Genomic DNA, 27,220 nt, shown 5'->3' with positions numbered 1-27,220 from the left:
TCAGCAATTTACTTAGTCATCTACTATATTAACCAAATGGAGAAGGAAATGGCAACCCACTGCAGTTATTTATTCTTGACTGGAGAACTCCACAGACAGAGGAGCCTGGCGAGCTATAGTCTACGGGGTTGCAAAGGGTTGGACACGACTGAGCAACTAACATACACGCATATGTATGTGTGTATGAAGGTTTAAGCAAAACCTTCAGCCATAAACATATACTTAAGGATATACAGCCTTTAAGAAACTGTGAGGTAAGCATTACAATTTGACCAAGCTTTTCAACTCACTCCCTCAAAGAGATGCTCATAACATTTTAAAATTCATGTTAGCAAAACCACAGCTATAAAACACTCACTTAAGTGGTCTGCTGTATGTCAACACTGACTCTGGATTCTTCTAATCAGTGCAAAGTGGCATGGGGGAGATGTAAGATATCTAATCAGTTCCCTTTTATCTAGGGAGAAAAAAAATTCACTTAAGAGAAAACTAAAATGGCTCTATTTTGTTAATTTTAGAAGCAGAAACAGTTGGTCGGTTTGATTATGTTATTCTAAAGTATGTTATTTTTCAATTAAATTTTTAATTAAACTTTTTTTGAAGATAATTTGTGGATTACTAGGCAATTAAAAAAAATGTCTGTATTTTAAGAAATATAGAAACCCTATGTATCCATTATCCAGTTTCCTCCAAGGGGAACATTCTGTAAAACTTTACAATATCACAATCAGGAAACTGACACCAAGCTGCTCTAAATGTGTTCAATAATTATTCTGAAGGGATATACACTAGAAGCCTCGTTCACATGGTTACACAGAATGAAAAATCGACCAGGAAGTGCAACCTCCCAAATTAAGAAAGTGTGCATCGCTTGGCATGAATCAAGGCATCCTAACTGGGTCAGCGAGACACAGAGATGCCTTTACTGTGCATCACGTGACTCTCTGCCACTGTCCTACCCTCCAGCCACACATACAAACCCACAGTTGCAGCCATCGAGCATCACAGACTTTAGCTCACAGCCTGCCTCTGGATCTGCTACTCCCTCTACCTAGGCTGACCTTCACCTTCCAGCCCAGCCTTTATTTTTGGCATCTTATTCTGTCATAGTTTGAAGGTCACCTTACCCTATCTGAAAAAGTTCTCTCTAACCCCGTCCATGATGCTAAGGTAAGGTAGGCGGTCTTCAGTAAGTTTCTTTATGGACACTATCTCTTGATAGCTAATAGTACTAAACTGAAGTCAGCAATGTTATCTTTCATCGATGCAATCCCAGAATCCATCACTGTGTCTCATTCACAGTAGGTATTTGATAAATGTTTTTGTATTAAAAACTAATGTGAACTAAAAATCTAGATAGCATATTAAACCTAGATAGCATATTAAAAAGCAGAGACATTACTTTGCCAACAAAGGTCCGTCTAGTCAAGGCTATGGTTTTTCCAGTAGTCATGTATGGATGTGAGAGCTGGACTACAAAGAAAGCTGAGTGCCAAAGAATTGATGCTTTTGAACCGCTGTTGGAGAAGACTCTTGAGAGTCCCTTGGACTGCAAGGAGATCCAAGCAGTCCATTCTAAAGGAGATCAGTCCTGGGTGTTCACTGGAAGGACTGATGCTAAAGCTGAAACTCCAGTACTTTGGCCACTTCATGCAAAGAGTTGACTCATTGGAAAAGACTCTGATGCTGGGAGGGATTGGGGGCAGGAGAAGGGGACAACAGAGGATGAGATGGCTGGATGGCATCACCAACTCGATGGACATAAGTTTGAGTTAACTCCGGGAGTTGGTGATGAACAGGGAGGCCTGGCGTGCTGCAATTCATGGGGTCGCAAATAGTCGGACACGACTGAGCGACTAAACTGAACTGAACTAAGAATCATCATAGGTGTGCTTTACTTAAAGAAAACTCAGACTTATAGGAAAGGCAAACCCCGGAAGATTATTCACTTTATGTGTTATATGATTATTTACTTCACATAATTCATCCTGGATTTCTTACAAATTGAATATTTACTTGATCTTTTACTCAAGCATTTAATGAGCTTGTACTTGTTATAGTATGGCTGCTGGAATAAAGGGAAAACAAAATGGACCTTTCCCTTGGGAGAAGAAATATAATGTATCAAGTTTTAAATGAAGTTTTCTCTGGGGGCTTGGGGAGGGGGGATAAGGAAGACTGGCATTTTCTATCCTTTCTATTCTTTATATTGAGTGTTTCAGACTAAGCATGTATTGTTTTTTCTAAGGAGAAAAAAAAGATGAAATTATGTTTTGCAAATGCTAGTAGGGCCGCCTTGGTTCATTTAAATTAAGGTTTGATTTACACAGAAATAGTTATGGTCCCAAAAGTTCTCAAAGGAAGGGCTGACAGTTCTTTCAGACACCCATGGGTTCCGGATGGAATTTTCACTTTCACTTCCAATATCCTTACTCTGGCCTTCCAAGTTTGAATTCATGTTGTAAAAAGGAAGTGCACACGGCCCCCACAGCTGCTCCTGGGTTAAGAAAGGCAGCTCTCTGCACTTTACAACACCAGCTATTCAGAGGATACCAGCACTTGCTATTTCAGCGAGGACATTGAGGAGCCCCTGCGCCTTTCTGGGATGAATCTACCTTTTTATCATAGTCCCGGTCCCACATGTCGTTAATAGTACAGCCGGCTCCACGCATCAGAACAGCTCCAGTGCCAAACAGGGATAACATGTACCAGTCTGGGAGACAACCTGGGTCTGCTGCCAGACCAATGCTCCAAGTACACGGCAGATACAGCAGCCAGGTTCCTGAGCAAAAATAAAGAGAAAAAAAAAGGGTACATATTCAAGTTAGTTAACTGCTTTCATTTGCTTGAACACTGCAGCCAAAAGAAGCAAGGAACACGAAGTCAAAACCACATGACAAAACTGGGAAAATAAACTTGAAACTCAGGTCACAGACGACTATTCTCCCTAATAGGTAGGGTTCCCAGAAACTGCAGAGACATCAACAGCCCAACTGAAAAAAATGGACAAAAAACGTAACGGAAAATGCAAATGGCTTTTATACCAATGAAAAGATACTCAACCTGATAAACACACATCAAAATTACATTGAGATAATATTTTTCACCTATCAGGTTGACAAAAGCCAAAGTCTGACATACTCTGGGGATTTGGATACTCATGTATTTCTGATGAGGTTTGGAGGACAAACTGAGAATTTTTTCCTATATATGTGTGTGTATGTGTGTACATATAGGCACGTGCATACACATATTAAACAAATATATACATTTGAATGTATATTCATAAACTATGCCAGGAAGGACACATTAGAAACTGATACCAACAGCTGCTTTCAGGGAAGAGAACTGGTACGGAAATAGGAGTGGAAGACTTAGTTTTCACTTTACATACACCCTTGTGCCTTTTGAATCATGTCATATGCATTATTATATGCATGTATTACCTGCTCCAAAAAGTGAATAAAACTTTATTTACTGTTGTTAATACAATGTAATAAAATGACTTGGGGAGAGAGGGATTAACCTACTTTTTTTCAATAAAATATTTTGCTAGAACAATACATGCACAAACGTGAGTAGTTCTGGTACTCAGCTCCTAAACTAGATGCTGCTGCTGCTAAGTCGCTTCAGTCGTGTCCGACTCTGTGCCAGCCCATGGGGCTACCCCGTCCCTGGGATTCTCCAGGCAAGAACACTGGAGTGGGTTGCCATTTCCTTCTCTAATGCATGAAAGTGAAAAGTGAGAGTGAAGACGCTCAGTCGTATCCGACTCTTCGAGACCTCATGGACTGCAGCCTACCAGGCTCCTCCATCCACGGGATTTTCCAGGCAAGAGTACTGGAGTGGGGTGCCATTGCCTTCTCTGCCTAAACTAGATGAAATTAAGCTAATTCTTTAGAAGGACTGATGCTAAAGCTGAAAATTCAGTACTTTGGCCACCTCACGTGAAGAGTTGACTCATTGGAAAAGACTCTGATGCTGGGAGGGATTGGGGGCAGGAGGAGAAGGGGACGACAGAAGATGAGATGGCTGGATGGCATTACCGACTTGACGGATGTGAGTTTGAGTGAACTCCGGGAGTTGGTGATGGACAGGGAGGCCTGGCGTGCTGCAATTCATGGGGTCGAGAAGAGTCGGACACGACTGAGTGACTGAACTGAACGGAACTGAAGCTTTCCTTTCCTATTGAGAAATATAATACAAACCGTCCCACCCCCACCTCAATCCCTCAAACGTGTCCCTCTGGCATGAGGATTAATTTAGGCTGATTACCTTTAAGAAACAGAAGACCGAGGAAGTTTTCTTGTTATAGAATAGTGCTATTATCAGATAACTGCAAAAAATATGGGCTAGGTGTGCTGTGGGAAACTTGGTAGGACCTGGAGACCAGAGATAACTGTTTATTAAACATTTGCTTTTCTATCTCCAGTGAATTATCTTCCTCCCCACCCCTTTGAGGTTCCAAACCACTACCTGCAATATCCTGCCATGTCTTTAGCTGAAGATAGTATTTAAGATGAGGATATTTTGACCATTTTGGGGAGTTGCTCAGTCTTCTTGGGTCTCTCTCCAGCATTCATACAATTAAACTTTTGTTTGATTATCTCCTATTAATGTGTCTCATGTCAACTTAATTCTTAGACTTAGAAGGGTGGAGGATAATGTCTTCCTCCTCAAAAAGTGAAATAGGACATTTGGCTAAAGAAATCAGATACTGCACGAAAATGGTCAGATGACAAAGTCCTTAGGATCATGTTTAAGCCTCATTAAATTTAAGCTTTATTCATCTGCAAATATTTATAAAGCGCATGCTTTGTACCAGAGATGTTCCAGGAATTGGGAATACAATGGTGACTGAGAGAGAGATGGTTTCTCCCTTCACACAGCTTGTAAATCAGAAGGGAGAAACCCAGTTAAGCAAATAATAATAAAATAGACCAATTCAACAACAGGGCAAGTACAGGATCCTACAAAGGCATAAGACAGTGCCACCCAAGTTAACTGGGGACGGAGCAGGGAAAAATCAGAAAAGCTTTTCCAAAAGGGGTATAAGCACACACTGCAGAAAAGGCAGATCAGATCAGATCAGTCACTCAGTCATGTCCGACTCTTTGCGACCCCACGAATCGCAGCACACCAGGCCTCCCTGTTCATCACCAACTCCCGGAGGTCACTGAGACTCAAAGGCAAGGCAAGGAGAGGCTAAGACACAGGAAGGAGCAGTCTACAGCTGAATTTAGGTCGTCCTGGGGAGACTCACATTCAGTGTGTCCCATCTCAAACAGTAACAACAATACCGTTCAGTAAATGTTTGTGCAGTGTCAGGCAGTGCTCCTGATGCTCTCTCCATACAGACTCATTTAATCGTCAAAGACACCCTTATAAAGCAGGCACCGTTATTACTCCCATTTTACAGATGAGGAAACAGATGCACAGAGAGGTTAAGTAATACACAGTGGGTTTCAGAACTTCCTTTTCCCTGCACTGACCAGTAGAGTTCAGAGGAACAGGAGTGGCTAGCTGAACCTGTTCTGATAGAAAAGAAAGGCCACTACTTCACAGGCATTTTCCTGATGCAATAAGAACTGAAGGTTTTACTTAAAAAAGAATTCTAAAGACAAAGATGTGTAACCACCTATAGCATTTTATGTTGGTGTCAAGATTTCCTTGGCTGTAAGTCTGTGTTATAGGTTCCGCATGCACTGATGGGAAGCTGTAGGGTACTCCTACAAATGAGGAAGCTTTCTGTAATGAAGGTTCTAGTGTCTGCTCCTAGCAAGTGATACCAGACACTCAAGTATATTAAATTTGAACGTTCAGTCTTTCTTATCTACAAAAGAGGCGAAAGAACATCTATCTCTTAGAGTTGTTACGACAATGCTAATAACAGTGATAATGAAAAACAATTACAAATTCAGTGTTACCTGCGACAGGTGCTGTCATATACTACTTTTGATTCTCACAATAAACATATGCAGTAGGCTATTATATTTACTTAACAAACACAGAAACTGAAGCACTGAGAAAGTAATTTGCCCAAGGCCACGCAGACAAACCTAGCCAAACCTGAAAGTGAAAGAGTTAGTCGCTCAGTCGGGTCTGACTCTCTGTGACTCCATGGACTGCAGCCCACCAGGCTCCTCTGTCCATGAAAATTCTCCAGGCAAGAATATCGGAGTGGGTTGCCATTCCCTTCTCCAGGGGAATATTTCCGACCCAGGGATTGAACCCAGGTCTCCTGCACTGCAAGCAGATTCCTAACCTCCTGAGCCCCTGCTGCTGCCGCTGCTGCTAAGTCACTTCAGTCGTGTCCGACTCTGTGTGACCCCATAGATGGCAGCCCACCAGGCTCCCCCGTCCCTGGGATTCTCCAGGCAAGAACACTGGAGTGGGTTGCCATTTCCTTCTCCAATGCATGAAAGTGAAAAGTGAAAAGTGACAGTGAAGTTGCTCAGTCGTGTCTGACTCTTCTCGACCCCATGGACTGTAGCCCTCCAGGCTCCTCCGCCCATGGGATTTTCCAGGCAAGAGTACTGGAGTGGGTTGCCACTGCCTTCTAGGCAGCATATTAAAAAGCAGAGACAACACTTTGCTGACATAGGTCCGTAGAGTCAAAGCTATGGTTTTTCCAGTAGTCATTTACAGGTGTGAGAGTTGGACCATTAAGAAGGTGAGCATTGAAGAACTGAAGCTTTGAAACTGTGATGTTGGAGAAGACTCTTGAGAGTCTCTTGGACTGCAAGGATATCAAACCAGTAAATCTTAAAGGAAATCAACCCTGAATATTCATTGGAAGGGCTGATGCTGAAGCTGAAGCTCCAGTGCTTTGGCTACCTGATGTGAAGAGCTGACTCACTGGAAAAGACTCTGATGCTGGGAAAGATGAAAGGCAAAAGGAGAAGGCGGCGGCAGAGGATGAGATGGTTAGACAGCATCACGAACTCAATGGACATGAATTTGAGAAAACTCTGGCAGATAGTGAAGGACAAGGGAGCCTGGTGAGCTGCAGTCCATGGGGTCACAAACAGTCCAACACAACTTAGTGACCGAACAACAACACAGACAAACACGGCAGAAGTCAACAAAACACGGCAGAAGTCAACGTGGCCGGAAGTCAAATCCAGGCAGTTTGCCCCTAGACTATCACTCTAAATCTCTACATAAATCTATCTAAATCTCTACATCTCTAGCTAAATCTCTACATAACCATGAATTCTTTTTCTTTTGCCCTCCTGATACTCAGCAACATGTTTTTGTCTTCCCTATGACACTTTTGCGACTGATTATCAACATGATATTTTCATTCTGTTCTCTCCCATGAAGAAAGAAAGTGAGAATACAAATAGGTGTTAGAAAGATATATTCATTACATAAAAAGTAAAAACTCTCTGTACAACAATGTGAATTTACTCAGTCCCATTGAAGTGTACAGTTAAATATGGATAAAATAGTATGATTTATGTTATGAGACTTTTACCACAATAAAATTTTTTTTAAAAAAGAAAAAGTAAAAACTCTCTGGGAAATTATAAATAAATTGAGCAAGCATTCTGAAAGGTGATGAGTGGATCAGGAGCTTGTATAAACTGAGTATAAGATTCATGTACTAATAGATACACGTATTAGTAGATAATAATATGTAGTATTAGTAGATAATAATAGATACATGTACTAATAGATAATAATAGATAATCTTCAAGACAACACCAACAGCCATAAATGCAGTAAAACCAGTTATACCACCAATTTAGTGGAAAGAGCACCACCTGCTGAAACTTCCTAAAATAATGTAGTCTGTGACATGGTTGTAGGAAGTTGTAATCCTTTCTGAAAAACAGTGAAACCCACTTTTTAACAATAGCAAACTTCAGCAAATTAAAACATCACACATAGGGGCTTCCCTGGTGGCTCAGTGGTAAAGAATCCACCTACTAATGTAGGAGATATGAGTTCGATCCCTAATCCAGGAAGATCTCACATGCCACAGAGCAACTAAGCCTGTGCGCCACAGCTATCGACCCTGTGCTCTAGAGCCCGAGAACCCCCACTACTGAGCCCATGTGCCACAACTGCTGAAGCCCGTGGGCCCAGAGCCTGTGCTCTGCAACAAGAGAAGCCACCACAGTGAGAAGCCCACGCACCACAGCTGGAGAGTAGCCCCTGCTCGCTGCAACTAGAGAAAAACCCACGCAGCAACCAAGACCCAGCACCGTCAAAAATAAATAAATAAAATTATAAAACCATACACATAATACCCACAAAAGAAGAATTTAAGCAAAGAAAAATCATATCTGGAATTCTGATACTGTCAATAAATTACTCCTGGCATACAGTAGGGGCTCAAAAGAATGCTTGCTGGATGAATTCTAATAGTACTGAGACTGCCCAGGTGGGGCTAGTGGTAAAGAACCTGCCTGCCAATGCAGGAGACATAAGAGACCTGGGTTCAACCCCAGGGTCAGGAAGATCCCCTGCAGGAGGGCATGGCAACCCACTCCAGTATTCTTTTTTTTTTTCCAAGTTCAAAATAAAATGTTTAACTTACACATAATACAAGTTATGTACAACCTGAACAAATGTTGACTGAGTAGATACATTTCTGCACAGGAAAAGGGGAGGGAACACTGTAAAAACCAACATGTTCCATGCCATTAACTCATTAATGACTAAATGGCCACATTTAATTTCAGGTAAATGTTAGAACCTCTTAGATTACCACTATAAATACATTAAAAAAAAAAAGCAACACAGAGAAATAACTATCAATGGTATTTGAGAATAGAGACTAAGTACATTGAATGTATTGCAGGCAAGGCAGAGGCATTTTTTTTTTTTAAAGCTTTTGCACAGACTTCATATAATCTTAAAAGAAACATGAATACAGGCCTTTACAAGATTTGACTTGCTGAAATCAAAACACCTTCCATTCAAAAAAAGTCATAAGACTTTAGCTTTTAAAAAAATAATAAAATAAAAAGAACAGTTCCAGCCTTGGACCAGAAAAGACCTGGAAGAGTATGGTAATTAGATTAAACAAGCATGGTCAGGCTTGGAACCTGAATGTACTTAAGAGCAAAAGCTCAAAGTGGGTGGGGAGGAGAACAACCTATTTGGTAACAAAGGTGTATTATATATGTGATATAAAAAAGGTATGGTGAAAATGTACCTTTTACTAAAGCTTATACAAGTTCCTTGGTCCATAAAAACTATGTTAGATTTTTGTCTTCTAGTTTGATTAACATTTTTTTTTGAGGACTTCCCTGGTGGCTCAGACAGTAAAGTGTCTGTCTGCAATGCGGGAGACCCGGGTTCGATCCCTGGGTCGGGAAGATCCCCTGGAGAAGGAAATGACAATCCACTCTAGTACTATTGCCTGGAAAATCCCATGGACAGAGGAGCGTGGTAGGCTACAGTCCATGGGGTCGCAAAGAGTCAGACATGACTGAGTGACTTCACTTTGATTAACTTTTACTCCAGCCACATCTCTATTTCTCGCCCATTTAAACAAAATCAAACAAAAACCAACCAAACAAAAATAACAGCTGAAAAAAATCGATTTCCAGAAGTTTGTATATTTAGATGTTTTTTTGTTTTGTTTTACTGTGGCTTCTGCACTTCAAATCAGCACTTGCAGGTAATGGGGTTTTTGAATAGTATAACCCGGTATGCAAAGTTTTCCCAAAAAACCACAAAAGAGTGTTCATTTTTTTCTTTTTTTTGTCAACATTTTGCCGCACTCAAGTCAGTGTAAGTCCTAGCAAAAAGATGGTAGTTAGGACACAACTGTTGCTGTAGATGATGTGACACTGGTTGAATTTGTGCTGACGTTTGTGTAACTTCCCTCGCTCTTGTGTTTGATCCACTGGGGGGCACTTGGCTTGAGTTGGCTCGAAGGATTGCTCCCGCTGCACTGCAGTGTGGCCGTGGCCCTGGTCCTGGGGTACAGGTGAAGGTAAGGCTGGTGGAATAAATGATTCCATCATTACGGACCAAAGTTACTGGAACCTGGACTGGCTGCCGGACCCATCTCCAGCCTTCTCGGAATGCAGAAATGTCTGGGACAACACAGAGCATACTCTCTCCACATCTACATAGTTTCAGCTTCTACATCCCCAAACCACACTCGTAAATTTGGAGTGAAATTCTGTCCTGTAAGTTCAAGCATTGCTAGTCCCCACCGCCATTCAACTGAAGACTTTCTACGACAGGCACAGGTGTGACTGGGGCAAGGACAGGGCCCATCCCCTCATAAAATGTATACTCTGCCTTATCTGTACTAATGATTGTCCAGGAAGCTCCATCATTTATCATCTCTTTATTTCGTTCTTTTGGGCATGGAGTGGCCTGAAACTGGATTACTCTTTCTTGAGAAAGGCACAAGTACATTCTTTCTGTATCCTTAAGGTAAAACGCACATTTGTGGAGCTGTGACACAGGATCATCGGCATCCAGTAACGTGGTCTGCTTATCAACCTTCCTAATTATCAATCTTGGGAGTGCCATGCCAGTAACTGAACACACAAGTTTGACTGTTTGTCCATAATGGATGTATCCATCGCGGACTGTGAATTCTTCTCCTTCTGATTCATCATCATCCAAGAGATGAATGTAAAATGCTCCCCACTGCTGAGAACTGGCATGGAAATTACCACCTTCTACATGCAAGTATCTGGTGCTAACTGTCTGGGATCGGAGTCTATTAAACAGAGCCACTTTTATTCCTGAGGCAATGCAGAGGTCAGCATTTTTCAGTGACGGCTTCTTTTTGGAAGGTTTGGAGATGACTTTTATCCGCTTGCTTAGGAACACACCAATGTCATCACTGTTGCCATAGAACATCTTTACAGACAGCATGAAGTGCTTTCTCTTGTCTGAATCAGATATATACAATGTTTTGGCTGTGCAATAGTTCTTTTCTTCCAAGTTCAGTTGCTGCATTTCTTGGTCACTATTTCCTATTCCAATAAAAGCACATGGTTGAGATTCCTGTTCTGAACAACCATCGCGTTCCATTTGTTCTTTTTTTTTTGTTCCATCCACTGCCCATAAGATACACACAAGGAGGAGGGCAAAAAAACCTTTTTTCATTTCCATATGACTTCTGTGCAACTTTTGCATGAAGAATAAGCACTGTTTGATCCCCTCGTTCTTTTAAATAATTTCACATAGCTTCCCTAGTAAGTCGTTTAGGTGGAAGCCGCTCACCAGATTTTCCTGTCACAACAGGCGCCATCTTCCACCTCACTCCAGTATTCTTGCCTGGAGAATCCCATGGACAGAGGAGCCTGGTGGGCTACAGTCTACAGGTTCGAAAAAAGGCAGACACGACTGAAGCGACTTAGCACACAGCACAGTACTGAGACTGTTAATAGGTTGTCTGAAAAGTCCTACAGTCATCTTATGTAGAACCAAAGCAAGCAGGCAGGTATCCTCCTAACATCAGATCAGATCAGATCAGATCAGTCGATCAGTTGTGCGACCCCATGAATTGCAGCACGCCAGGCCTCCCTGTCCAATACCAACTCCCGGAGTTCACTGAGATTCACGTCCATCGAATCAGTGATGTCATCCAGCCATCTCATCCTCTGTCGTCCCCTTCTCCTCTTGCCCCCAATCCCTCCCAGCATCAGAGTCTTTTCCATACTTAATACTATTTACCCAATCTTCTCCAATTCCAATTTCTCAAGTAATGGCTAACACTCTCGTGCATGTATTATGTCAAGCACTGTTCTAAGGACTTGACACTTACTAACAAATTCTCATGACAACTTTACAAAGTCAGTATTCTTAGTATCCTCATTTTACAGATGAGACATGAAGGCCCAGATGGGTAAAGTAACTTACCAGAGGTCCCTCAAGTGAGCAGAGTGAAGATTCAAAGAAGTCTGGCTCTACAGTTTTACTCATATATAAACTCTTTACAGTCTCTTATTATGTGGTTGAGCCTCTAAGGGAGAAGCCAGAGATTTATGGAAATGGGACTTAGAGCAGTTGCTGATATTAGATGCCCATAAGCCTACACTACATACGGCTCTGTGACACATATCACAACAATAGAATAACAATGATTAGGCTTCAGGTTAGAATTAGGCTTAAAATTTTATGCCTATCCACTTCAATCTGGCCCCAAAATGCCATGGGTCGTGATGACAAGACTGTGCCTACCATTTAATTGACTTTTTCACTTTAACTGCTGATAGTTATAAATTCTTAGTGCTCTGATCTCAAATTGGTAATGCATAAATTTAGAATACCAAAAACAAGGCCTAATTTGGGGGTCTTAGCTGAGGAAAGGTGGAGGGACTATATCTAGGCATTTGAATGTATTTACCATCCACTGCTTAAAAAAAAAGAAAAAGTTGGCTTAAAGCTCAACATTCAGAAAACTAAGATCATGGCATCTGGTCCCATCACTTCATGGAAAATAGATGGGGAAACAGTGGAAACAGTGGCTGACTTTATTTTTCTGGGCTCCAAGATTACTGCAGATGGTGACTGCAGCCATGAAATTAAAAGATGCTTACTCCCTGGAAGGAAAGTTATGACCAACCTAGATAGCATATTCAAAAGCAGAGACATTACTTTGCTAATAAAGGTCCGTCTAGTCAAGGCTATGGTTTTTCCAGTAGTCATGTATGGATGTGAAAGTTGGACTGTGAAGAAGGCTGAGCGCCGAAGAATTGATGCTTTTGAACTGTGGTGTTGGAGAAGACTCTTGAGAGTCCCTTGGACTGCAAGGAGATCCAACCAGTCCATCCTAAAGGAGATCAGTCCTGGGTGTCCATTGGAAGGGCTGATGTTGAAGCTGAAACTCCAATACTTTGGCCACCGGATATGAAGAGCTTACTCACTGGAAAAGACCCTGATGCTGGGAAAGATTGAGGGCAGGAGGAGAAGGGGACGACAGAGGATGAGATGGTTGGATGGCATCACTGACTCAGTGGACATGGGTTTGGGTGGATTGTAGGAGTTGCTGATGGACAGGGAGGCCTGGCGTGCTGCGGTTCATGGGGTCGCAAGGAGTCGGATACAACTGAGCGACTGAACTGAACCATTCACTGCAATGGTACATGCCGTCAGCCAGATTACCTGGAGTTCAGCCTCCACCCCACCCTCCCCTCTGTCCATTCTTATTCTGTCCAGCTCTTATTCAGCCTTGATGCCCACTATTTTCTATGCTCAACTGGGGTTCCAGACGAGCTTATATCCTTAGTGTACCAACACTCTAACTCTACCCTTGAGTCTTTGCAAAAATAATTCCCCCACCAATGAGGAACTCTTTCCTCCTCTGCAAAATCTACCTGTCCTTTGAGGCAGGGGTCCCCAATCTCTGGGATCTAATGCCTGATGACCTGAGGTGAAGCTGATGTCATAATAATAGAAATAAAGTGCACAATAAGTTCAATGCACTTGAGAAGTGAAGTGAAAGTCGCTCAGTTGTGTCTACCTCTTTGCGACCCCATAGACTAAATAGTCCATGGAACTCTCCAGGCCAGAATACTGGAGTGGGTAGCCCTTCCCTTCTCCAGGGGATCTTCCCAATCCAGGGATCAAACCCAGGTCCCCACACTGCAGCTGTATTCTTTACCAGCTGAGCCACCAGAGAAGCCCAAAATGCACTTGAATCATCCCAAAACCATGTCACTCCCCTACAACCCCCAACATTGGGAAAAATTGTCTTTCTTGAAACCAGCCCCTGATGCCAAAAGTGTTGGGGACCACTGCATTGAGGTACTTTCTTCTCAACTTTTTCCAGCAATGAACACTCACAATAATTACTCTTTTCCTGCTGTACTTACTATCTGTATCACTTATATTTGATCCCATACTTTCCCAACTCACCTAATCCTTTGTTTCTTTTTTTTTAACCAGACTGGGAGTTCTCTGAAAGGACAAAGTTGCCACAGCTCTTTCTATCCCTAAGGCTAGGCGATGCAGTAGGACTTCAATCTTTCAATATTAACTGCCACGGTCTTCTAGACACTAGAAATAAAAGTCCCATATAAGTGGAGTTTATGCTGTATTGGAAAAGTGTATCAACCAATAAATGCATAAGGCTAGCGGCGAAGGTAATGAAGAAAAATGAGAGGTAAAGAGAGAGAGACTGCAGTGAAAGGTGAATACGTTACACAGAAAAGTCAAGGAAATCCTCCCTTAGCAGGCGACCATGAGCTGATTAGTCCACATGTGCAATGCCTGCTGCATTCGAATGAATTAAATCTTTGTGCTACGAACAGTGCAGGGCAAAGAGCTAAGAAACCCAGCATCATCCGGTCTGGCTCTCCAGAGAGCCTTGGTTTCCTCTGCATTTGCTTTGGGGGCCTTGCAGCATTATGGGAAAGATGAAACATAATGAATGTGGAAATGCTTGCACACTGTGCTACTGCTAAGTTGCTTCAGTCGTATCCAACTCTGCGTGACCCCATAGACGGCAGCCCACCAGGCTCCCCCGTCCTTGGGATTCTCCAGGCAAGAACACTGGAGTGGGTTGCCATTTCCTTCTCCAATGCATGAAAGGGAAAAGTGAAAGTGAAGTCGCTCAGTCGTGTCCGACTCTTCGCTACCCCATGGACTGCAGCCTACCAGGCTCCTCCGTCCATGGGATTTTCCAGGCAACAGTACTAGAGTGGGGTGCCATCGCCTTCTCCGCTTGCACACTGTAAATCTGCGCAAATGCAGGTATGCGGGCACGGAATTTCTGCTCGATTCATAACTTACGAACACGGTCTGTGGGATGAGCGGAGTTTCTGCCCCGCTCAGATGCTCAGGATTCAGGGAGGGGGTGACAGCCGGCCGGGCACTTTGGAGATCGCCCTGTTCGGGTTTCTCGAGGGTAACGAGCACCCGGAGGCCAAGCCGCGGTTTCGGGATTCATTTCCATGACGCCCGCAGCCCCCGGACTGCCGCGTCCGTACGCACTCACCTATGGGCTTATCCAACCGCATGAGACGCAGGTAGGGCTGCAGAGGGCGGGGCGCCGAGTTTACGACCGCGGCTGCCGACAGGCTCAGCGGACGCCCGCGCGGCCCCTGCCCGGGCGAGGGCTGCCAGTTCGCCGCGTGGAGCCCGCGGGCCGCGTGCACCAGGGCCAGGGAGCGGCCGCGCGTGCCCCACAGCCATGCCTGAGTCTCTGCCCGCAGGCCCCGCACGAGTCCCGCGCCGCACGCACCCAGCATGGCGCTCGGGAGAGCCCGGACCCACAGGGGCCTGACGTCATTCCCGAGCGTCAGGTCAGCGGCAGGCTGCGCGGTGACGTCAGCGGGATGACCGTCCGCGCCAGTCCGGCCCCATGGTCCAGAGGCCTGATCCTTTCGAGTAACGTGAAAAGTGTCGCGGTCACCTAGCGCTGTGAAGGAGTTCCTCAGAGAAGGGAATTCCTGGTATCAAAATACGTAGCAGTTATTATAGGGAAAAGTAAAATAAAGCCACCTGAGAAAAACCTACTGAAGCCCAATACTGGTTTGCAGTAGAAACTGTTTCCTTTTTAAAGCTAAAAGGTCACCAAGAATGTAAACTAAAGCCATATTCAGGGTTAAGGACGTTCATTGCGCAAATGAAAACCTTAAATTTGATAGTCAATTCAGAGTTCGTATAACCCAGAGGCAGCGAGTGTGTGGGGTCCTGTGAGCTTGCAGCTGGGACATCTGGTCTGAGCACTTCATTCTTGTCAACTCCTGGGTGGCCTTGTGTGCCAGGCCCCTTGACAGGCACTTTACATGTATTATCCCATTTAATCATTACTGCGTGACTGTGGGCAAGTCTTGCGTTTGAATTTTAGTGTTCTAGGGAATTAGGTTAGTCTTTAAGTGCCTGTCTTAAAAACCCCGATCAGTAATTCAGTGATATCTTGAGTCTCCAGTGGTGGTGGCCAAGGAAGTAATCCTTAATAAATTTAGGAAACTAGTTCACAACTAGTTCAATAACTCCCGAAGCTTGCTCAAACTCATGTCCATCCAATGGGTGATGCCATCCAACCATCTCATCCTCTGTCTTCCCCTTTTCCTTCCAGCATTATGGGAAAGAAGAAACATAATGAATGTGGAAGGGCTTCCATACTGAACACTCTGCTTAATTGTAGACAGCAGGATCCAGGCACTGGGAAATTGTATTCTATATTTGTAAAGGAAAAAATACATTCTCCTGTACCTGTTTATTCTCAACTACAGCACTGTATGACTTGTGACACCAGACGTGTGGATTTTCCACACATCAAACACTTCTGCAACACCCAAGTGTCCTGAAATTTTACTCAATTCTGGTGCTATCTAGCTGGAGTTTGCATCAGCTCCCACAGGTTTTAGGCTGAGTCCTATAAGACTGTTGATAGTCCCCTTTCAGTGAAAGTGGCTCAGTTGTGTCTGACTCTTTGGGACCCCATGGACTGTAGCCCACCAGGCTCCTCCTTCCATGAAATTTTCTAGGCAAGAATACTGGAGCAGGTTGCCATTTCCTTCTCCAGGGGATATTTCAAACCCAGGTATCGAACACAGGTCTCCTTCAGTGCAGGTGGATTCTTTACCTTCTGAGCCACCAGCGAAGCCCATCAAAAGTCTAGATTGTTACCTGTGCTTCTGAGCTATCCTTGTTGGGAGGAAAAAAGTTTGCCTCTCTAGGTTCTTTTGACTAGTCTCAGACTTAATTGACATGAGACAGATTAATAAGAGAAAGTAAAATTTAACTACATTTGTAGGAGGAATCCTAACATGAGGGCCCCCAGAGACAGTCAGGTAAAATGAGGTATAGATGATCTCCTGGATTAAAGAGAAGGGGATAGGGGTCTGGGACTTCAAAGAGAAAGATATTTCACAGAGAGAACAAAAAGAGCAAATGTTTGGTAAACAAATATTTGCTGGGCCATATAGAAATAATAGGACACAGAATTTTATTTTTTTATCAAATGTTTTTTAAATGAAGTTTTATTTATTTTATTTTATTTTGGTCATGCTGCATGGCTTGTGGGATCTTAGTTTCCTGGCCAGGGATTGAACCTGTGGCCTCTGCAGTGGAAGCTGAAGTCCTAACCCCTTGACTGCCAGGGAATTCCCCAGACAGAGAATTTTAACAAACAGATTTTTCTAGGTTCCTCCCTGTCTACCAAACCTAGCTCACATTGTACTGTACTTATCTATGGTGATAACTCCCTTCCTGGAACACATCCTCTTTCTCCGGTTTGTAGGAAGTTGGAGAGGGAAGGAGGTAAAAGCTCTTCCTGATCTATTTGTTTTTTTAAAAAAACAACCAGTCTACAGTAATCCTCACACCAAAGAGACATATTTTGGGGTGATAAATTTTGCTCCCAGGTGGCACAGTAGTAAAAGAATTCACCTGGTAAAAGAATCCAACCTGGTGGGTTGCAGTCCATGGGGTTGCAAAGAGTCAGACATGACTGAGGATGCATGCATTTGCCATTGTCATACTGGCTATAAATTGGAGGTTCCCAAGACCCAGATTAATTTACTAGAGTGACTCAGAGAACTTAGGAAAACATTTCGCTTACCAATGATCAGTTTTGCTTTTTTTTTTTTAATAAAAGAGCATAACTATGAAACAGCCAGATAGAAGAGATGAATAGGGCAAGCACAGAGCTTCCACTCTCTCTAGACAGATACCACTCTCCCATCACCACCATGTGTTCCCAACCCTGAAGCCCTTGAACCCTGTTCTTTTGGGGTTTTATGGAGGCCTCATTATATAGGCATGATTGACAAAATCACTGACCGTTGATGACTGAACTCAGTCTTTTGTCCTTCTGCCCCCTCTGGAGGTCTGAGTAGGAGTAAAGTTTCCAACTCACTAACAGGTGGTTGATTCTTCTTGCTGCTAGCCTCCATCCTGCAGGACGTCCCACTCCAGTATTCTTGCCTGGAGAATTCCATGGACAGAGGAGCCTGGCTACATACACTCCATAGGGTCACATAGAGTCAGATACAACTGAGCGATTAACACGGTCACTTCTAAAAGTCCCCTCTTTAGTATAAATTCTGCTGTGCTCAAAGGGGGTTCCTTACGAATGAGATAAGACACTCTTACCACTCAGGAAATTCTAAGGGTTTCAGGAACTTTGTGCCAAGAATTGGGGGCAAAGATCAAATCTTTTTCTTATATGACAATATTATATAAATATTTGTAAATATGTGTTCCATATATAAATGTTATATATACATGAATATGTATATAGAAGTCAGAGGGGGACTTAAAGGTATAGCCATTCTAGTCCTAATAGAAACTTAACCTGCATAAACTTCTTCCTTCCTTAAAGAAACAAACAGGCAAGTGTTTGCAATCAGGTCACTAGATTCAGCTTAGGACATTTTCTGTGAAAATAAAAGATATGCTCCAAGGACGAGAGAGAAGCAGCATGCTGAAGCGTACTTGTTCCAGCTGGCTTTGTAACTTACTCTTTCAGCAGCTGGAAACAGATGAGCTCACTGTTAAGGACACATAACTGGAGGGCAATGATACTGAGTAACCTAGAGACTGCCATTCATTTGCAGCCAAAACAAACAGACTGAGACAGATATGCACTTCAGGCAAAGGGTCATACGCCTGCCTCTGGGGATGAGGTCTAGCCATCCAAGGTGGACTTTTCCTACCTACCCTCCCCCAGTTATAAACGTTACAATATTTTGCCAGTTGGGATCTGCTGCAGAGGGGCAGGCGTTCTTGCAACCCTGATTCAGTGGAGGACAATAGAGAGCTTCTGAGGATGCACTGACCCTAGGATAAGGGTACTCTTTGAGGATGTGGGTCTTCATAGGGTGTCTGGGGGACAAGTATGATGTTTAGGCCAAGGGTCAGCATTGCCAGAGAGTACCTCCTGATCACACAACCATCCTCCTCCATGTGTTCTATTAAATTAATTAAACAAGGAGGTTATTAGACTGATGTGATTCTGTGCTGTGGTGGTCTAAATGCATACCTGCTCAGTCACTTTAGTTGGTAACTGCCTCAGGGTTAGGCGATCAAAATACTAAGGATAACCAGTCACAAATAGCCAAACTAAGTTTCAAATGATAGCCAGAAAATTTCTTCTTTCCTGTTTCCACACTTTCTTTGTATGTCTTTCCCTCGGCTCCTGTCTGAAGAGAGTTCCTCACCACTTTCAGTTTGGCCTTAAAACTATTTTATGTGAAGCAGATGTTCTTTGTGAAAATTATAATTGACAATAAAGTGAGTATGAAATGATAGCTGCTAAGAAACATGAGAGTAATAAGAGAAAAGTTATGAAAGGCATCCGTGTTTCTCATGGTACTGGTGGAACTGAACGCTTGTTGCCTATTGCAGCAAATTCAACAACAAACCGCAATACTGGCTTTTCCTTTTCCTCCATCTCACGCTCCCTGATCTCTCATGCCTGCTTCCTGAGATCCCAAATAAACTACTGAATCCCAAGTATCTCAGACTTTGCTTTAGATGACCCCAGCATCTGCTACCTAAGCATAGGAAGGGGTTGAACCCAACACACTAGTGGTTCCATATCCTGTTTCTAGATTCTCTAATCAAATGCTAACTGTTACCATACTTGGTATAGAGGCCCTGAACTGGGAATTCTGTTAACTCTGGCTAGGATAGTAAATTTGTAACTTTGGCATGACATTTTTGTACAAATTGTGTTTATACAGGTTTTGTGATTAATGTTGTTTTTAAGGTGTTTAAATGCTTAGGGAACTTGATCTACTAAATTTCTGTGTGATTTTTTTTAGATGTATAAGAATTTTTTTGTATGTGTTTTAAATTTTTTAAGGGATGTTTAGAAATATTATGTTAACTATGCAGATTTGCCTTATTAAGTTTGTTGTGCTGCAGTTTCAGGTAAACTAGCCTTGTTAGTGTCCTTTGAAAGGTCTATGGGAATGTAAATGAACATGTAAGTTGCATTTAATAAAGTAACCTAAGAACTAATTTAAAAACTAGTGGACTATCCTCAACTGTACAAAAATAAATGTCTAAACTGCTATAGGAGCAAAGAAATATGACTAAAGCCGCTCAGATGATGGGGGAGGCATTGCAACTGCTGTTTGAGCTGGGTCTTTTCTCTTTTTTTACTATTTATTTATTTGGCTGTTCCAGGTGTTGGCTGCAGCTTGGAGGATCGTCCATCTTTGCTGTGACGTGTGGGATCTTTGGGGCTTCCCAGGTGGCACTAGTGGTAAAGAATCCGCCTGCCGATGCAGGAGACGTGAAAGACTCGGGTTCAGTCCCTGGGTGGGGAAGATCCCCTGGAGGACGGAATGGCAGCCCACTCCAGTATTCTTGCCTGGGAAATCCATGGACAGAGGAGCCTGGTGGGCTACAGTCCATGGGGTCGCACAGAGGTGGACGTGAACAACTCAAGCAACTTAGCACGCACGTGGGGTCTTTAGCTGCAGCGTGTGGGATCTAGTTCCCTGACCAGGGATCGAACCTGGGCCCTCTGCATTGGGAGCTTGGAGTCTTAGACACTTGACCACCAGGGAAGACCTTGGGTCTTAATAAACATAAAAGTTTGCCGCATAGAGAGGACGGTTAGAAGAGTCCAGATGGAGAGCAGAAGGACCAGCACTAAAGGTACAGAAGCAGAAGGTGGAAGAGGCTGTTTGTCCAGATCATTCAACCAGCGTATGGGTGGGAGAACAGACATGGGGTAAGCAACAGGAATTGAGGCCAAAGAAAACAGCAGGTGCTGTTGTGGAAGGACCTATCTGCTAAGGGAATGGAGAGCCATTTTAATTTTTAAGCACATTTTAAGCCAATTTAAGCCAATTAAAATTTTTAAGAATTTTAAGCAAAGTCAAAGAGACCAATTAGGAGATTATAACAATACCAGTGAAAAATTGGGCCTTGAATTTATTAAGTGGCAGAGGGGACAGGGAGAAGAAAAATAGACTGGATTGAACTTTGATCATGATCTGATCTCCATGATGAGGGAGGAAATTATGTTTGTGCCTGATGGTCTCTTTTCTTCAAGGTCAACTCTTGGTGTAGGGAAGGCTGAAAGGACAAAGGTCAGGGTGTAAACAAAGAAGTGAAGAAAACAAGGGATGTAGGCTTACGCTTTATTAAAAGAATAATCACTGTAATGTTAGGTTACAAAAATTACTTTATTTCAAATGTGAAAATATAAAACCACTGACATATAAAATTTAAGGATATTAAAGCTTCCAAACTTTAGATACCAGCTTTAGCTCCTTATAAATGTACTTAAATGAGACAATATTCATAGCTGGCATAAATATAATTATATTTCTTAGAATTAAGACACAGGAGAAAATAATACATTTTGTTACTGATAAAAGCAGGGAGCTGCAGTGGTCAGTGTCATAGACTTCTCAACACCCTCTCCATTGCAAAAGATTATTAGGAGACAATTGGAAGAATCTCACTGATGTTGGCAGTTGGAGACAATGGCTATGCAACCCTCTCCTGGCCAATATGATACAAGGAGACAGGACGAGAGGTTTGCTGAGAGAACCTCTGAGAAGTTCAAAAGTCTATGAAGAAGACAGAAAAAATGGCTCATCTTTCTCTGGCTACTGCCAGGTCTGAATGGGCCCATGGAATAGCTATAGACATCGTGCCTCCAGCTTGAGAATGAAGCTGGTGACAGAGCAGAGAGATACAAGCAACCTGTTTCTTTGGTGACGTTTTCAGCAGTGGAGCTCACCCAACTTGAACTTCTCATTATGTGGGATTATGAATGTCTGGTGGTTCAAGCCACTGGAATCAGGGTTTTCTGTTACTTGCAACCAACTAAAACAAGAATTTAAGGTAAATTAAAGGTAAACATGGGGCTTCTCTGGTGGCTTAGACAGTAGAGAATATGCCTGCAATGAGAGAGACCTGGGTTCGATCCCTGGGTCAGGAAGATCCTCTGGAGAAGGGAATGGCAACCACTCCAGTATTCTTGCCTGGAGAATTCCATGGACAGAGGAGCCTGGTGGGCTACAGTCCACAGGGTCTCAAAGAGTTGGACACAACTGCGTCACTAACAGAGATAAACATGAACAGATGCTTGTAATGTACGGAGTTGAATTTTCTCCTCCTGGTAAATCAATTTCGTTTGCAGTCATTTTTTATTTCATTTGAAGTGTATATAATCCCTTCCCTCTAAACTGTCATTAATCTTTTTTTAAAATGCTATCACCTCTAGCCATCTGTCTTCTCACATGGTATTACTGACAAAGACAGAACAGAGGGAAGAGAAACAGCAACTGAACTCAGCTCTCTGTTAAGATGCAAAGAGATTGTCGCTCTTTCATAGACGATTTGGAGCTTGTGATAGTAAACTTTTTCTATAGCAGCCTGTAGAGATAGCATATGAGGGAAGACTCTGACAGTTTTCTAGCAACTGTTTTATTTTAAATAAAAACAACTCAATACTTTCATGAAACTAATAATATATCCTTCACATACTTGCCTCCTGGCTGTATTATATTATGTACATTTTTAATAACCTTAAAATACTACATGCAAAAATATAACCATGGTGTTTGGCATTGGCTTATTATTAGCAGGGGTCCACTTAGAACAAAATTCTGTGCTAAATCTCATACTGAGAGTCTCCCAGGGACTCGAAATCGCCCACCCGTTGGGTCTGTAATACATCTGCTCGCCTTCCGATAGTTTGAATTTTGCTTTCCTCTTATCAATACACTCAAAAATTCAATCTCCAGGCTAGTACATGTCTTTCATTTTCAGATACAAGCAGCAACTTTGGCATTTCTTATCACAAAAAATCCGTATGAGAAAGGTGGCATGCCCAGTGAACTTCCTGGGTGGAGAGGTTTTTCTGTCAAAGCTGGCAGGGTTTGTTCATCCACCATCTTCAGAATTTGGTCATTGAGCTGGACAGATCTGCAAAGGGGAAAGATGCGTCCAGGTTAGCCAAGCTGTACTTCTTCCATCTACTCTATAAAAGTCCTGAGAACTTTTTAAGGCCCCAATTTTTTTTCTGTGGCAGTTTATATTATGTAACTTGTATTTGAACACAATGTCAGGTAGGTATTTGACCGAGAGGACCTTTAAGCTACACTGGTAGAGCTGAACAGTTGTGACAGAAACCATATGGTCTGCAAAGCCACCAAATATTTACTATCCGGCCCCTTACAGAAAATGAAGCACATACAATCCATACTAGGCAAGATGACGGAGGTGTAAAAAGGATGAAGATGACATACTTCTGGATTTGTGGCATTTTTGGGGGGAATGGTAAGTAATTGTAAACATTTAGATATGAAGCAAATATAAAAGATGGAATATGAGTTGTACGAATTTAACATACAAAATGACCGTCAATTTCCCACTTGTAACTATGTCCATAAACCCTCTTACTCCCCTTCTCCCAGGAGGTATGTATTCATTTTCTTAAGCTGTTAAGCTACTTTTGTAGAATATATATTGCTGTGGTGAAGAAAAATGATTTTCTTTAGCTAAACCACGGATTTAAAAAAATCATTATGTTTTCTTTGCATCTCACTATTAATATTTAAATTAAAAACTGAGTTAAAAATAGAAAAAAATCAAGGACAAGTGTTATGTATATTTATTAGTATTGAAATCAAATTAATATACTCTTGGGCTTTCCTGGTGGCTCAGACGGTAAAGAATCTGCCTGCAATGTGGGAAATTGCAACCCAGGGATGCAATATTCCATCCCTGGGTTGGGAAGATCCCCTGGAGGAGGGCATGGCAATCCACTCCAGTGTTCTTGCCTGGAGAATCCCCATGCACAGTGGGGCCTGGTGAGCTACAATCTATGAGGTCACAAAAAGTCGGACACGACTAAAGCAACTAAACATAGAAATATATTCTTAGGGCAACAAATCTTATATAAGTAAGAGCTTAGGAAGAAAAGCTTTAGTCTACTTTTCGTTTTATTGATAGTTACTTCCATAATTCTAAATGATATTTTTATCTCTTTCATCTTTTTCGTAAATGGTTTTTATGTTATGAAATTTTTATAAAGAAAAAGTTTTATACTGTTGAAAATTTAGATTAATGCCAGAGTTTATGTCATACATGTAATATATATCTTATATGTAGAACACTTATAACAGTGCCTTGTACATAGTAAGCATGTAAAAGTATTATCTATCATCATCCTTATTATGCAGATAAATATAACAGAAGCAAACTATCTCATGACCATTTTTAAGATTTTGATGTATATTTCTTCATCTCTTTTTCATGTATGTATGAACATACATATTTTCATATGGACAAAAATGAGCATACAGTATATAGTCTCTTAAAACTCAATTCTTTCCCCTTAACATATCCTAACATCTGCTTGCTCACACCATTAAACATTCATCCACTGCAGCATTTTAATGACTGCACAAGATTCCATTGTACGAGCATATTAGTTTATTTACTGAACTGTCTAGTGTTAGACACTTGTTTCCAGTTTAGCATTGTTATACAGTTTTCATTTTTAAAGAGCTCTCACACTCTATCCTTACTAAGTATCAGTCAGCAGAGAAATTAGTTTCCATTATTCCTTGCTTTGGAGAAGGCAATGGAACCCCACTCCAGTACTCTTGCCTGGAAAATTCCATGGGCAGAGGAGCCTGGTAGGCTGTAGTCCATGGGGTCGCTAAGAGTTGGACACGACTGAGCGACTTCACTTTCACTTTTCACTTTCATGCACTGGAGAAGGAAATGGCAACCCACTCCAGTGTTCTTGCCTGGAGAATCTCAGGGACAGGGGAGCCTGGTGGGCTGCCGTCTATGGGGTCGCACAGAGCGGACATGACTGAAGCGACTTAGCAGCAGCATTCCTTGCTTAAATGCCCAGTTGTGGGCTCTGTACCTAAAGATGTAATAAGATAACCATAATTGTGCTGAAGGTTAACAAGCCTGCATTGCAGTTACACTCAACTCACATGAACCCAAGCTTTGTCTCAGCACCTATATCACAGCACTTCCTGCAAGGGGTGGAGAAGGAAACGCCACAACCACCATCAGGAAACCGCAAACAAAAATAGGTCTTGACAACATCTCTAAACGGTGATAGTTAGAGCTCTTCTGCAAGAGATTGAGGACTGTGACAGGGGTGCAAAAAAAGTCAGAAAGTCTTTGGGAGAGGTCACAGTGTTTAAAGGTAAGTCTAATCACTGTAAATTAATGCTGCTCTGGGTTAAGATGATGAAACATGGGCAAGATAATATCTAATCTACCTGTCTACACTGTTTAATCAGCTATGAATATAGCTTTAGCTTTATTCACTCAGTATACAGATAACACCCTTTAGGGTGTTATCTGTATACTGAGTGTTAGCTTAAAGCATGTGGAATATTTCCTCATTGGGCTGGCCAATAAGGGTAGGGTTTTATTTGAAGGTAGTATCTTATTTTCTATTTCTAAGTTAGTAATATGGTAACAAGAAATAGAAGACATGCTTGTCAAGTTTCAGACCAAATAGAGCTGGAAGGAATTAGCAAGCAACAGATTTGGTAGAATTGGAGAAGGTGGGCAAAATTCATCTGAGATAACTATAAAATACTGCTTTTTGTTAACGTATATTCAGTTCAAATATTTATTAAATGCTTATGATACAGGACCTTCTATGGGCACTATACAAGTTATTTAAGTGGAAACTAACTTTTTAAAGGTAATCATTATATATTTCATGCTTTATACTTGGAAAACTGGTGAAATCCTCTAAACCCACTTGTCCGCAGGCATGAAGTGCAGATTCCATCCTCTGCTCCAGAGAATAAAACTAAGAGCAGCAGACAAAAGGCCCAAAGGCACCTTCTCTTGCCACAGGAGATCCAACCAGTCCATTCTGAAGGAGATCAGCCCTGGGATTTCTTTGGAAGGAATGATGCTGAAGCTGAAACTCCAGTACTTTGGCCACCTCATGCAAAGAGTTGACTCATTGGAAAAGACTCTGATGCTGGGAGGGATTGGGGGCAGGAGGAGAAGGGGACGACAGAGGATGAGATGGCTGGATGGCATCACTGACTCGATGGACGTGAGTCTCGGTGGACTCCGGGAGTTGATGATGGACAGGGAGGCCTGGCATGCTGCGATTCAAGGGGTCGCAAAGAGTCGGACAAGACTGAGCGACTGATCTGATCTGATCTGATCTGATCTCTCCAGGCTCAATATGCCCAGTTTTTTCAGTGATTCTTCTCTATGCTTTTTTACCAGACCCTGAGGTCGTTAGCATGAGCATATGTGCAAACTGTGCATTCATTAAACATATCTGGGATACTTTTGCAACATTTTAAGGAGAGAAAAATATAAGTAATATATAGTCATCAGATTAAGAGTAGCAAACTCAAATGCTCGGGGTCTGGTAGTGACATGTACCAGCAGTAGGACAGGCCTATGACAGCAGGGTCACATAGGGACTGAGGGGAACAGAGAGCTGGATGAGTTGTCTAAAATGAACTCCAGTTCATTTCCATCGAATTGGGAAAACACCCCAGAGTTGCCAGAGCACCTATTTTCAAAGGAAAGCTAGAAATCCAGATATTTTAATACTTGTCAATTTTTACAACATTGACACCTAATTGAAAATAAAAATGAACACAGAGTATATGCTACTCTCCCTTACCAGAAAGAGAAAAAAAAAAAAAAATCCTCTAAACCCACTTGTCCACAGGCATGAAGTGCAGATTCCATCCTCTGCTCCAGAGAATAGAACTAAGAGCAGCAGATGAAAGACCCAAAGGCACCTTCTCTTGCCACAGAGAGCAGTCACCAGCAGAGGCTGTGAGATCCAACAGAGAGGAAATAAACAGGGCTGGACGGCCCTAGATACCCATTAAGGCTAGACGAAAATGATCTCGAAGACTTTGCTTTTTGCTGGTCACTCAGGATCTTAGTTCCCCAACCAGGGATCGATCCTGTGACACCTGCATCGGGAGCACGATACATCTAACTCTACAACTATTATTCAGCTACTTCAGAGAAGTTTTTCCCTCCTCGGCCTCAGACACAAATATGCTAAGAACTTTAAAAAGTGTCAAAATCCCCAAAGAGAGAAGTATCTGTTATTCAAATATACATTATTTATAACAGGGGAAAAAAGTATGGGAGGAAACAGTAGGAAAATGAGTAAGCAAGCCATGGTATTTTATAAAACGTGCAACCCATTAAAATGTCTACAAAGACTATAAATGGAAAGATACTTGGGAAAACTTGTGGGTTCTCCTTCAATTTCTCGTATTAGAAGTTGTATGATTACAGTTATATATAGTAAAATAAAGGACAGGAAAAAAAATCA

At 42.2% G+C, this 27,220-nt stretch overlaps 2 protein-coding genes, 1 long non-coding RNA gene and 1 pseudogene across 13 annotated transcripts in view; 1 reads left to right on the top strand and 3 right to left on the bottom strand.

Moving 5' to 3' along the window:
• COQ2 (coenzyme Q2, polyprenyltransferase) overlaps window positions 1–15,212 on the bottom strand; it is a 27,012-nt gene extending 11,800 nt beyond the window's left edge. For 5 of the 6 annotated variants that reach the window (XR_015165220.1, XM_086405003.1, XM_086405002.1 and 2 more), the window contains exons 1-2: window positions 14,927–15,212; window positions 2,616–2,782 (exon numbers count right to left, since the gene is read on the bottom strand). Coding sequence is in view for 5 of the 6 variants with exons in the window: in XM_086405003.1 (XP_086261129.1) it covers window positions 2,616–2,782; window positions 14,927–15,179 (420 nt within the window). In the remaining variant the exon portion in view is untranslated. Of the gene's footprint in view, window positions 1–2,615; window positions 2,783–14,721; window positions 14,901–14,926 lie in introns of those variants that run through there. The other variant, XM_086405006.1, reaches the window with a different exon arrangement.
• LOC147370365 (recombining binding protein suppressor of hairless pseudogene) lies at window positions 9,658–11,251 on the bottom strand (annotated as a pseudogene).
• On the top strand, window positions 14,289–27,220 carry LOC147370363 (uncharacterized). Of its 3 annotated transcripts, none has more exons than XR_015165223.1 (4): window positions 14,289–14,682; window positions 20,074–20,152; window positions 23,092–23,190; window positions 25,665–26,217. It is a non-coding gene; the product is annotated as an uncharacterized LOC147370363 (long non-coding RNA). The 3 variants fall into 3 exon arrangements; XR_015165221.1 differs by having other exon boundaries at window positions 14,545–14,682; window positions 20,074–20,626; XR_015165222.1 differs by having other exon boundaries at window positions 14,549–14,682; window positions 20,074–20,550; window positions 25,665–27,220.
• HPSE (heparanase) overlaps window positions 21,065–27,220 on the bottom strand; it is a 51,923-nt gene continuing 45,767 nt past the window's right edge. For all 4 annotated transcript variants that reach the window (XR_015165219.1, XM_086404999.1, XM_086405000.1 and 1 more), the window contains one exon: window positions 21,065–22,836. Coding sequence is in view for 3 of the 4 variants with exons in the window: in XM_086404999.1 (XP_086261125.1) it covers window positions 22,677–22,836 (160 nt within the window). In the remaining variant the exon portion in view is untranslated. The remainder of the gene's footprint in view (window positions 22,837–27,220) is intronic.

The sequence above is a fragment of the Bos grunniens genome, chromosome 6 (genome assembly GCF_055505025.1).
Source record: "Bos grunniens cultivar Pamir isolate PY7600 chromosome 6, Bosgru_T2T1.0, whole genome shotgun sequence".
Taxonomy (NCBI): Eukaryota; Metazoa; Chordata; class Mammalia; order Artiodactyla; family Bovidae; genus Bos; species Bos grunniens.
This window is presented reverse-complemented; position numbering and strand designations above follow the sequence as displayed.